Source organism: Drosophila hydei, unplaced genomic scaffold (genome assembly GCF_003285905.1).
Source record: "Drosophila hydei strain 15085-1641.00,03,60 unplaced genomic scaffold, DhydRS2 tig00000250-arrow-arrow-pilon, whole genome shotgun sequence".
NCBI lineage: Eukaryota > Metazoa > Arthropoda > Insecta > Diptera > Drosophilidae > Drosophila > Drosophila hydei.
In genome coordinates, this window is record NW_022045696.1 from 567,546 (window position 1) to 580,339 (window position 12,794).

The 12,794-nt window shown below is 37.4% G+C and overlaps 4 protein-coding genes across 11 annotated transcripts in view; 1 reads left to right on the top strand and 3 right to left on the bottom strand.

Annotated features, from left to right (window-relative positions):
- Positions 1–448: 448 nt before the first annotated feature.
- LOC111603343 (double-stranded RNA-specific editase 1) lies at positions 449–4,174 on the bottom strand. 3 transcript variants are annotated; one of them, XM_023320879.2, is made up of 5 exons: positions 4,003–4,174; positions 2,725–3,396; positions 1,902–2,163; positions 1,213–1,829; positions 449–1,146 (listed from the first exon to the last, which is right to left on the bottom strand). In XM_023320879.2, the coding sequence occupies exons 2-5, from the start codon at positions 2,803–2,805 to the stop codon at positions 952–954; spliced, it is 1,155 nt and encodes a 384-aa protein (XP_023176647.1). In that variant the 5' UTR covers positions 2,806–3,396; positions 4,003–4,174; the 3' UTR covers positions 449–951. The 3 variants fall into 3 exon arrangements, with proteins under 3 accessions (XP_023176647.1, XP_023176649.1, XP_023176648.1); XM_023320881.2 differs by having other exon boundaries at positions 3,381–3,396; positions 4,003–4,052; XM_023320880.2 differs by lacking the exon at positions 2,725–3,396.
- Positions 4,175–4,518: 344 nt separating this feature from the next.
- On the bottom strand, positions 4,519–5,593 carry LOC111603370 (fatty acid hydroxylase domain-containing protein 2). The gene is made up of 2 exons (XM_023320922.2): positions 4,724–5,593; positions 4,519–4,664 (listed from the first exon to the last, which is right to left on the bottom strand). The coding sequence occupies exons 1-2, from the start codon at positions 5,455–5,457 to the stop codon at positions 4,538–4,540; spliced, it is 861 nt and encodes a 286-aa protein (XP_023176690.2). The 5' UTR covers positions 5,458–5,593; the 3' UTR covers positions 4,519–4,537.
- Positions 5,594–6,242: 649 nt separating this feature from the next.
- On the bottom strand, positions 6,243–12,247 carry LOC111603369 (fatty acid hydroxylase domain-containing protein 2). Of its 2 annotated transcripts, XM_023320920.2 has the most exons (5): positions 11,591–12,247; positions 10,358–10,431; positions 7,771–7,946; positions 7,248–7,702; positions 6,243–6,670 (listed from the first exon to the last, which is right to left on the bottom strand). In XM_023320920.2, the coding sequence occupies exons 1-5, from the start codon at positions 11,890–11,892 to the stop codon at positions 6,520–6,522; spliced, it is 1,158 nt and encodes a 385-aa protein (XP_023176688.1). In that variant the 5' UTR covers positions 11,893–12,247; the 3' UTR covers positions 6,243–6,519. The 2 variants fall into 2 exon arrangements, with proteins under 2 accessions (XP_023176688.1, XP_023176689.1); XM_023320921.2 differs by lacking the exon at positions 11,591–12,247 and having other exon boundaries at positions 10,358–10,560.
- Positions 12,248–12,434: 187 nt separating this feature from the next.
- LOC111603367 (neuroglian) overlaps positions 12,435–12,794 on the top strand; it is a 44,791-nt gene continuing 44,431 nt past the window's right edge. For 3 of the 5 annotated variants that reach the window (XR_002751681.2, XM_030223678.1, XM_030223677.1), the window contains exon 1: positions 12,435–12,487. The gene's annotated coding sequence lies outside the window, so the exon portion shown is untranslated. Of the gene's footprint in view, positions 12,550–12,794 lie in introns of all 5 variants that reach the window. The other 2 variants (XR_002751682.2, XR_002751680.2) reach the window with 2 other exon arrangements.

A 12,794-nucleotide genomic window follows, 5' to 3' on the forward strand; every position in this document is an offset into this window, starting at 1 on the left:
ATCGATTAATCAAATGATTTTTTTTGAATGCTTTTGGTTGCGAGATTTCCATGTTGTCCCCCTCAACTTCAGAATGTTCATTGCCGATATTTGGGAGCTTAATATTGTTAAATTTAGCATCTTGAGGGACGCGAACTCTTTCGTATGTTTGAGTTTTAAGTGCTGAAGCATATTGGTTGTATTTTTACAATACTTCAATTGCTTTTGGCACAATTGGCAATTCACATCCGTGTCATTTAATTACGCTTCGCTTTCCAACTTTTGCGCGCCAATGTTGCTTATAACGATGTGATTTTTTGAGCAAATAATCGATTGTCTCGATTATTCAAAACCCATTTTGCGATACAGTTAAATCGTGTAATGAAACAAAATAGTCGATTATTGTGTATCATATGATTCATCTGAAAGCTGAAGTGGTGAACAGCTGAAGAAACTTAGATTTTGCTTGGTTTTTTATTACAGTTAAGAAAAATAATGATAAAACTACATACATACATTCGTATTTATGCTATATTTATAAACGCACCACACGCTTAGTAAGAGTCATGTGGGCATTTTTTTTTATTATAATGTCAAATTGTAGAAGTATATTCAAGCAATTAACAAGTAAGAATGTTAGGATCGGATGCAACCGACCACATTATACTCGTACACAGTTCAAAAACAGCTCAAAGCTCTTGATTTTCTAAGCTTTCAACATTTTGACATTGGGCTTGGGTTCACATTTGGAGGAGTCAGTAGTTTATTTTTTAGTCAGTTTAACTCGTAAACTATTGGAAATATAAATATTGCCGATTCTGTATCACTCAAATTTGTATGAGCTTTTGATCAGCGGACGGACAGACATTACAGGAAAATAATATACTCTCATTCCATTGTGATCGAGTATAAGTTGTAGGGACATATTACATAATTACATTTCTAAGATTCGGCTAAGATATAGACAGCTGCCTAATACTCCTCATATATGAAATTTGTATTGAACAACTTGTTGCAAACATGTACAGCCACATTCCGGCGTGCTATTTTCTTGGACCGGCCGGTGGCGGTGAACTCTTTGTTGTCTACGACGACGCTCAACCGTTGAAGCACGTTCGGCTTTTCGCCGAAGGAGCCATGGTCTATATACGAAAGCCCCGGACGCATCTGTAAATAATAAATCAATATATTATCAATCAGCTCGTGCAGGTGTAACTGGATTGGCGCACTTACCACGCATAATAATGTAGCTGGATGCATTATCTCCCAATTCATGGGCAATTCGGTGCGCACGGGTGGCTTCTTGGGCTCCTTTGGTGTGATGACAACGGCCGCAGCATTTGGAGAGTTTTGATCGGCTTGCGGTGCCGATGAGTTTGTAGCTGATGGATGCATCTCGGGCACAACATAACCTTCACGCTCCCACTCGGCGAATAGCTTGTAAATGGCGAAGGAAGCCAGGTTTAACATCGGCACTTCATCCTCCGGCGGATTTTCACTGTTCTCAGTGTCCATGGGCTCAGCGTCGCCCTCAGCGTCATCCTCCACCTCGGCCTCGGCAGCCGGCTTTGTCGCTTTCTTGGGCTTTGGCGTCATTTTGGCTATGATGTAATCGCGCAAGGCCTTCTCACAAGCCAAATTCTTGGCGGCCATCTTCGACGGTCCCTTGCCCTCGTACTGCTTGGTATTTACGGTGACTATGGCCGTGAAGCCGCCATCCGGATTGCTGTTAATGGTAAAGTCGCTAATGTTAATGCCCTTTACCTCATTTAGGGCCATTAGCGCGTTCTTCGGCAACATAGACTTGCGCAGCTGTCGATTTTGGCGCAATTTCTTATCGCGAGTGCGTTCTAGAATAAAAGAACAAAACTCAATGAAATCAAGTCAAATGCAATTGGGTTATTTGAGACGTTTCTACTTACCCGATGACTTCTTGCGCTTCTGAAATATTTTCTTAAATGGAATTTTTCCACCATTGTCGGACTCGATGGCATTGTTAAACTCATTGTTGTCATTGGTGGAGCTAGTATCGATGGCCTCACTGCCATCGCTGGTATTAGCCGAAGGCTCTTCCTTGACTGCACTGGACATCTGCTGCGGATTCTCCGCCGGCAGAAGCTTGACTGGCTGCGCAGCTGGCACAGCCAGCACCGGCGACTGCTGAGCGGCGGATGCATTTGGATTCTAAACAAGAAGATCGATTATCAATTAGCGTCCAGCACAGTGAAGCAAATATATTTTTCTTTTTGTCGTCTTGCTTTCCACTAAACAAAAGAAAAACATATATTTGCGCTTCGCCCTACGCTAGCAAAATGAAATCAAAATAAAAAGAAACTAAAATTTTGTTTGTTTTCGGTTGCATCTCAGGATTTCCAGTTCAATTCGTGCGTTAATTCGAAAATAAATATAGCTTTGATATTTAACTATTTTATTCAGCGTGTCCCGTAAATATTTGCAGTAAATAATAAATATTTGAATTGAAAATATTTGGCTTTTGTTTGGACGAATTTCAAATAATTTTAGCTTCATTACGTATAGATATTTTTTTTGTTACAAAACTCAATTAGATTATGTTTATTTATGCAAATTAAAAAAAAAAAAAACAAACAAAATTAAATAATAATTAGAATTTAAGAGATTACGTTTACGGTTAGGCCACGCCTCTGGCTCAAGCTTAAAGGCTAGGGCGGAACAATTGTTTCGCCCCCTTGCCCATATGTATACCAATGTCTCGAAATGTCTTACATGCCATTCAAGGGATCTACTAACTGCGTGGGCGTTGGCTTGAATCGCAGCACGTGTACCGGCGGTTCTACTAAAAACCATAGTTCAGGAATAGCCATGACCACTCCTACAACCCAAAGTGCCCAAACGAATCATGCAGACGCGGTGCACCAACGAAACCATGAGCCAACCCATCGTTTACGTTAATCATAATCACATTTAATCAAACCCTTGGCCACTGGGCACCGTCAACCTGGACCACCTAGCTAGCCGGGTTGGACGGCGGCAACTGCGTAGCCCAAGCGTTTGATCATCTCGAATTGGCGTTCTCGTGCTTCGTTTGGGCACTCAAGTGAAGTAAATGAGCATCGCTATCTAACGCAAAACTAATAATTTTAGTTACAATTTTGGATGAATTGATTTTCAGCAGCCACAAAAGTAACTAAAATAGCAAGTCCAGCTGTTTTTTTTTCTCTTTCTTTCCGTTAATTGTCCAAAACTAATGCAGTCACGTTATGTGAGTCTGTCTCTGTATTTGTGCGTGCGTGCGTGAGTGTGTGTGTATGTGTTTGTTTGGTTTCAGCAGTTGCAGGGCTGGACAAAAACTCTTGGCACTTGCTATTAAAGAAACTTTTATTGGCTATTGCAAATAAATTCACAATTGGTTTGAGACACACATTTTCAATTTGTGCGCTGTAAATTATATAAATAAAAATAGAATTACTATTATTGCAAAAATCGTATTTTAAATATGACAACAAAAGAGAAAAGAACAAAACATAAACTAAAAAAATGAATGCAAATGCATACACATTCATGTACATTGGCACATGCATGTATATACAAACGCGCGCACGCACGCACACACACATGCACGCACAACGCACTCAGAGACACCAGTGCGTGTGTGTGCATATCTATGTGATGGATAATTTTGTAACTGTGCATATGTATGTATATATGTATGTTTGTGTGTATACCAGTATCGATTAGAACCACGCATAACGTGTGTGTATGCGCAATAGAAACAGCATACGTGCATACATATGTATATATGTAAGATTGCAAAATTATATAGATATATAGACCGCTTATATCTATCTTACAGATGTTTTTATGTGATGTTACATATGCAAAAGTACGCTAATGCATACACATTTGTCAATAAAAACGGAATGAAATTAAAGACACGCTAGTGAATGAGTAATCGATCATGAAATACATTTTTATACATATATGTATATATGTATGTTTGTGTGTGTATATACAATTATTAGAAATATAAATATTTCAACTTACATAAACGCCACCCGAAACAAATTGTTTATTAACCACGTTCCTGCGACTGCGATTCATTTTAATTCTTTTTTTTTTCAAATTTACACTCGAACAGATTGCTTCTACGTCCTAAGGGCAAATCTTCTTTTTAGAAATAAATATTACAGTTGAATACTTATATCGATACTGAACAGCTGATGATAGTTCATGACAATAAGAAAAATTAATCGTAATCGTTACTCAAGTACGTTATCGTTAACAATAAATTGTTTAAGTCGAATAATATAACCAAATAAGTTATGCTTGGTTAAGTACCACAAAGGAGCCCCCGAATCTTATGAATATTCGACTGCTTACCGTGGATAGATTGCTAAGTGAAAATAATTGCTCTAACGTCAGTTTTCTACAGTTATCGATATTAAAAATATAAAAGCTCCAGTATTTATATGACAAACAGGGTTGCACTGGAATCAATTTAAAAACAGAAATACATTTAAAATTTTAATATTTATTTGCAACATTTACTACAACCGCTTGTGTGGCGTATAAATTGTAATTATTTTGTTTTGCGCTTGCTCCTAATGGCCTTGGGTTTTGATCGCTGCTGTTTCTGGACATGAGTGGCCCTAAAGGTGCCATGTAGCTTATCCAGCCAGCCCGTAACGCCATAATTGTAATTGAACCTGCGATTAGGAAATACGTTAGGATTGCAATTCACTTTTGAAGTTCACCTGCCACTTACTTGGCATGATGATAGTCGTGGAAGCGAACAGAGCCGCCTGACCAGGGAAAACTATAGCCCGTATGATCGCTCATTGAGTTTATGACCGCCAGCGATATAATGGCCCAGGCAACAACAACATGGGTACTCAGCAGAGATACGGATATGCCCACTGGCAGCAGATTAGCTAGCACATGCTCGACAGGGTGAGCATAGAGGGACATGGCAGCGACGGGCGCCGTCCACTCATGGTGCTTCTTGTGCACATATTTGTAAACGGATCTGTGGTGCATCAGGCGATGCACATAGTAAAACATCGTCTCTTCCATGATGACAAAGATGACAAAGTCGCGTACGATGCGTCCAAAACTAGGCAATTGCCGGATATCGCTGATATTGTTGTGCCTAAGAGACACCTCGTAGAGCATCCAGGTGGTAAAGAAATTCACCACAGTCAGGTTAAATGCGACCACCTTCACGGCCTGCCACAGACGGCCCAAGTCGACCGGCTCATTCTGGCCCGGCTGTATTTTGTATTTGCGCAGGAATTTCGGACGATTGGTTATGTCCATGATGGTAAAGATGCCAGCATAGATCCAATAGACGAAAAATATGATAATTGTGGTGCCGTACACCCACAAGTGCATCGGATCATCACCGATGACATCGAGCAACGTTGTCCAGCGCGCCTGCAGCGATTCGCCGGCATAGCGCCAGCGCAGGGCAAGGCTGGAGAGGACTGTGGCTGCGACCATGGCTAAAGCTGAACTATTAGCTGCAAGACGCACCAATTATATGCGTTTCGATCATGTTGCGCTACAATCCAATGGGCACATCAGCTTGAGCCGGCAGCCCGCTTGAAACCCTCCCATATCACAATCTACTTCTTTTTTAACAATACAGTGTATTGTATCTTTAGGCTATAGTTCAACATTTCAAAAAAAAAAAAACTGGGAACATTTTAAAACTAAAACATTTTGTTACGAGTTCGGCCCTCCTTACTCAAACTCTCTTTCGGCCAGTCACGGAGTTTTGTAGTAGTCTCAGCATTATTAAAGCAATTGCTTTGATTTTATAATATAATAAGATATAACCTTTAAGAATATACTAAGAACCTTACAAGAAAATTGCATTTTACTAGCAATTCTAGACTCGGTAAACCTTCGAACTTCATTGGCGAATTTTTGTAAATTTCTTATGCCAATCTTAGGGCATTCAGAGTGCTATGTGCGGTGCCTGGGCTTACTTTTTTCGTTAACTTTTCACTGATTCGCCTGAATTGTTATTGTTCTGTCACAGTTCATTTATAAGAGATTAACTATTGCTAGGTATTATTAAATTCATAGATTAGTTCTATTTTAATCAGCGGGAGTACAACGAATTATTGTGGCCAAAGTTCAGGAAATCTCTGTGTGTGGTTCGTTCTTATTTATTTCTTATATTCTCTTGTTGTTCTTGCCATTATTGTTTTTAGATCGTGCTGTGTGCGAAGTGTACATACATACATTAGTGCTTACTACTAAATCGATTTCTCCATCTGTTTTTTTTTTTTTGGTGTTTGGTTTTTGTTTTTGTTTTTGCTTCTGGTATACACATTTACAGCACGTTCGTCGGTTCTGAATAATTGTTAAATGTCCCGATCTGTTTTTCCAGCTTGGCTATTATCACAATGTGTGCACATTTAGAAATTAGAAATTACAAAAAAAGAAACAAACAAAAAACAAAACAAAACAAACAAATACATCTCCATGTGCCTGTTGGATAGGAGCAGCTAGGGTACAGAGGAGCGACTGCTAGACGAGGAGAGCTGCTAGACTTCACTTCATGGTCGAGTCGGGAAAGGCATCGCGCGGCGGCACAAAGCTCAGCATCATAATGTGACGCGCATAGGATTTGGTAGCGCGGAACAGCGAATCGGTGCCATGCAGACGATCCAAGACGCCCAGAACACCGAAACAATTATTAAATCTGAAAGAATTCAAGTGGCATATTCATATATATGTGGCATATTTATATATATATAAGTGTACTTGGTCATGTTAGAGGAAGCTTAACCAAATATCCTTGATATAATATTCTAATCTATATAGCATACTTTTCTTCTATAAACATTGTCAAAGTCAAGCACTCCAAGTCCAAGAATTTACTTTCTTTGAAGCTATAAAATAATGCTAAGTTTAAGCTTAGAAAAATATGTAAATATGTAAAATATATAAATAAAAATTTCTGTTTCTTCGGAGCACATCAAATCTATGATCCAATGCATGATATAGTAGTCTGATCAGCTAAGAGACAGTCATACTAACTAACTACGCTTACACATTAGAGCAGATCAGAGTTTATAGCTTAGATTAACGGACGGGCTTTATGGCCTCGGCTATAAATATAGACTAAACAGTCTTGATAATGCCATAAAGTTCAGATAAGCCTAAGCGAGTTCATATATAGGTGCTTTGTAATAAAAATTAAACAGAGACTAGAAATAGTTAACGTCTATTGGCTTAGACAAATTGATAAATATTTGCGAACTGAATTTCTCACTCACTTCAAATGATGAAAGTCGTGCGCTTCGGGGCTGGGAAAGAAGGGCAAGTGATAGCCGGAGTGGGCATTCAGCGTGGAGAGTATGGCCAGTGCAAACCACAGCCAAGCCGTGGCCACGTGACTACCCATCAGGAATACGCCCAGAAACGGCGGCAACAAATTGCTGAATATGTGCTCAATCGGATGGCAATAGATGGCCGTGACCGATATGGGTGCGGTCCACTCATGATGCTGCTTGTGTATGAACTTGTAGATGTGCTTGTGGTGGAGCAGACGGTGCGAGTAGTAGAAGCCCAGCTCCTCCATCAATATGCATACGGTTAGCTCGAAACAGACCCAGTGAAATGTGGGCAGCTCCCGTATATCGCTCAGGCCCCGCACCGTCATCAGTTTGTAGCTGAGAAACGCCAGCGGGATGCCAACAAAGATTTGATTACAAATCACACGCCAAATGACCTGCAACAGATAGGGCGACATTGCAGTCCTCAGGCCAATTCAATCAAATTTCATTGCGTATTCGTCACCTTCAACAGACGTCCGGCTTCGACGGGCTCATTGGTGCCCGGCTGGATTTTATATTTGCGCAGGCAGGCCGGTCGATTGGTCATATCCATGAATGTATAAATGCCACCCACGCTCCAGTACACAATCATCGTGAATAAGGTTGTGCCAAAGACCCACAGCATCATCGGATCATCGCCTGTGAACAGAGTATTATACATAAATATAAATCTTTTGTTTTTGATAGAAGTATCATTGTCATTATTATCGATCTCAATATCATTATCATTAGCATTATCATTATCAGTATCATTAGAATTAGAATTATAATTTTGAATTAGCATTATCATTATTATTAGCATTAATATTATCATTATCGTTAGCATTACCATTATCATTATCATTATCATTATCATTATCACTATCATTATCATTATCATTATCATTATCATTATCATTATCATTATCATTATCATTATCATTATCATTATCATTATCATTATCATTATCATTATCATTATCATTATCATTATCATTATCATCATCATTATCATCATCACTATCATCATCATTATCATTATCATTATCATCATCATTATCATTATCATTATCATTATCATTATCATTATCATTATCATTATCATTATCATTATCATTATCATTATCATTATCATTATCATTATCATTATCATTAACATTATCATTATCATTATCATTATCATTATCATTATCATTATCATTATCATTATCATTATCATTATCATCATTATCATTATCATTATCATTATCATTATCATTATCATTATCATTATCATTATCATCATCATCATCATTATCATTATTATTATCATTATCATTATCATTATCATTATCATTATCATTATCATTATCATTATTAGCATTAACATAATCATTAGGATTAGCATTAGCATTATTATTATTAACATCATTATCATTATCATGATTAATTTCATTATCACTTTCATTATCCTAATCATTATGATCATCATTTGCATTATCATGATCAATTTCATTATCCCTAAAACAATCATTATGAATTTCATTATTCTGATCACATCATTCTCATTCTCATTATCGTTATCATGATCAATTTCATTTTCGTTAGGATTACCATTATTAATTTCATGATACTTTTCATTATTATACTACCCTTTCTATTATTATTCTCATTATCATGATAAATTGCTTGATCATTTTCATTATCCTATTCATCATTCTCATTATCACGATCAATTTCATTATCATGAGCAATTACATGATCAATTTCGTTATCCCTAGCACTAGCACTTTCATTATAGTCATCATCAGCATTATCATTATGGATTTCATGATCATTTTCCTTATCCTTAACACTATCTATACCAGTATTATCATTATCATTAGCATTATCATCATTTCAAAATACCTATCACAAGGCAAGATCTATTGTAAACGTCGATCTACAACTACATGAAATTCATCACGTAATTCCCGTCTAGAGGCAATAGCAATAAATATTAATAGATCTGAGTGCTAAAGTTAAATGACCTTTGACCGGCTATGTATGTACCTACATACGTGCTTATAGTTGAGCATATAATTATTGGATAGGGTAAGCACGTATTACGATCTTCGCAGAGAATAAAGCTCAATGGGTATCGCTTTACTAGACTGTTTATAGCTAGGTTTAATGATTTTAATTCACCTATAAAACTATTCAAAATAAGTTTTCATCTGAACTTTTAGTCCGTCCATGAGTTAAGCTTCATATTCCAAACTTTCTATCCAATTTCAATTTATATTCTATACACAAATATTTCTTAAGTAAGCTTGTGCTTTATCATAATCAGATTTGCTGACTAGCTTTAAGTAAAGCTTAAAGCTTAGTTGCGTTTTTCCTTTAGCTTTAATCTAAATAAAGTTCCTTTTTATATACATTTAGCTCAGTTAAAGTTTTAGTATTTGCTTTCCTTGCTGCCCCCGTGCAAAATTTATCATTTTTTTTTATCTTAAATACATTTAAATGAGCATAAATAAATCGTTCACTTAAACAAATAAACGCGACCAATCGAGCGCTTGCAATACACTCAACACTCTACAGTAAATACGGAATCATAACAGTAAAAAGTCTACATACAAATACGCTTTATACTAAATAATATAAATTATAAAAATAAATATTTGTTATCGTTTTTAAACGCTTTTAATTGAGATATGGATGAATAAAGCTTTCCTCATTGAGCAATGCAATTGTGTTGCACAGTGTAATCTGCGTTGCTCGTTTAGCCTTTGACTGTGTGTGTGTGTGCGAATTAGTAAACAAAACAGTTGCTGTTTATTGTTGACTTTGTTTAGTTTTGTTGTTGTTGTTGTTGCCTCTGGATGTGAGTGCAATTTGCGATATCTGACGTTAAAAAGCCAAGCGAAATTAAGAAAAGAAACACAAATACAAAGACAAACTAAAATACACACACACGCACACACCCAGCCACACATGGATTTAGTCTTGAGTGCATGCGCACTCAACGAGAATCTCTTTTGTTCTTTCACTTCTTTCGTCTGTTTCTATCTTTTGCGCATTCTCTTTTGCGTTTGTTTTGGCCAACTTACCGAACATGTCGATGAACTTGTCCCACTGCGATTGCCAAAAGTCTCCGGAGGCGCCCCAGAAGCTCTGCAAATGCCTAGTGGGCAGGTAAGAAAACTCATTGAATTTCTCCATTAAACGCACAGGTAAATAGCCAAAAAAAAAATAAATAAAACACAAAAATAAACAAAAATAAAATAAATAGAATCTCAGCGAATGTTCTGTAGCTGTCGCTCAGTCGGCGGCCGTCGAGCAACTGATTTTAGGGCCACAATGTGGAATGAGAAAGCGCAGCTCAGCCCGCATAAAGCCATATAAAATGAGAGAAAGACAAGGAGAGCCAGACAGAGAGAGTGGGAGAGAGAAAGAGAGAGGGGTAGAAAGGCTAGCTGGAAGAACGCTTTTCTTTATTGCACTCAAATCTTTGCATGTTTCTACTCACGCGTTTCGTCCGTTACATTAAGCTTTCAAAGCTCGAGCTTTTTAGAAATGAACATTTAGCCAGCTTGAAAATATGCAGTGATCTATGCATGATCTTGACCACAAAGGTCGCGACTTATAGATAGTTTAATGTCAACATTTTTTTTTATATAATTTAAAGGTTTATATATATATATATAATGAATATAATATATATATATATATATATATATATATATATATATATATATATTTACTATAATATGCAAATGCTATTATGCGCATGAATGGATTTGGCCCAGATAATTAGTTTAGTTCAAGCAATGAATCGAGTATTAGGTGGTATACATACATATATTCTCGAATAAAGGGTCGGAAGCTACTACGGTATAAATTCTTCATTTAGAACTCATGTAAGCCGTTGAGTTACAAGTGATAGGGTCGCTATATATTGAAAGCATTATTCATATGTTAAATATATCCTTGTTTATCTCTTAGACTGGTGCATTAATCAAAAATTTTTGATTAGTTTCAGAGACTTTACTTTAATTCAAATTAAAGCATTCAATTTGTGGGGGCTATCCTTAAGCAGCGACTTAATCAAGCTTGATCAATTTATCTGACATTCAGCAATTGTGACGTCACACGTTTAGGTAGTTGATCAGTAAACCGTTAAGGTATGTGGAGTAACGTTGAAAGCTTTAAAGCCCACAGTGTGGTCAGAGCTTTAGTTAGAGGCATGAGCATATGGATGTATAAATATATCAAGCTTTACAAATGTAAACAAATACACCGTTACATAGATATGTGTGTGTGGGAGAGAGCTTTATGCTTACCATGTCAGGACATTTCGAAAGAGTATAAAAACGGCCAAGGCGCACGTTATAATGAATATAACACTATGCAACGAGGATAGCCACAGCGGGCTATCCATCTCGTCTGTCCAGTTCTGACCAGTCGCCTGAGGCATTGCTGTCGTCCCGCCTACATCCAGTGACGTGTGGGCAACAGCAGTGCCTGACGCCACTTTCGATTCGCCGTTTGCATTGCTGCCGCTGCCGTTGCCACTACTGCTGCTGCAGTTGTTCGCATTTGGCGGCTTTTGCGCGGGCGTTACATATACAGGATTATTGGACATGTCTGTGGTTGATTAGGCTTTAGTTTTACATTCCACCTGGATGGAGCTAGTCTCGTTAATCGGTTTTGCTTGGCTATTGCGCTGCTTTTTGCTCTTCCTGTTATTTTTGTTTTTGTTGTTTGCTTTGTTATGCCTTTTGATGTCCTTGACATTTAAAACACTTCGATTTTTCCGTTGCGTTTTGTGGAGCTGCCAGCTTTTAAATGCTGCTTGCTTTAAACATTTAACAAAAACCAATGGCCAGTATTAATTGTTAACTATTTGGTAAGTGTTTCGACAATAATTTTGTTGTGTTACTAAAATTGTTGTTTGACTATTTTGAACTTGTTTTTGTTTAGGCTCTTTGCCGAAAGCTTAAATTTATACAAGCACACACACTTGCGTGCGGTAGTTATCGAATCTTATCGTATCGTAGCAAAGCAACATTGCGCGTAATCGATGTATAACGATAACACAGTGTGGCTGTGCTGCTTTTGTGATTAGTGTGACCATGCATCTGAATTATTTTAACCACAATTTGTGTGCCTCTTTGCTGCCACACTGGCCATGAGCAGTCTTCATTTTGTTTTTGTTGCGCGCGGTTGTGCTTCGTCTTGTATGTATAGCAGCAGCAGCAGCAGCGCCGGTCTGACCGAGAGAGACTGACGCCCGTGTGTAGTTAGTTGCTGGCATAGAAAATTTTCTTATTTACTTGTTTAAATTTTTTTCTTGTGTTATGTGTGGTGTGTGTGTGTGAGAATTGTTTAAATTAACTGCTGCATACAAATACATAAACAAGCAATACATACAACAATTGGCCAAAACTAGCTAAGAGCGAAATCAATAAATGAATTAACGAATTTGCCAAATGGCATCAAAACATTTTTTAAAAATATTTTTAAATTTTTTTATTCGTTATTTAT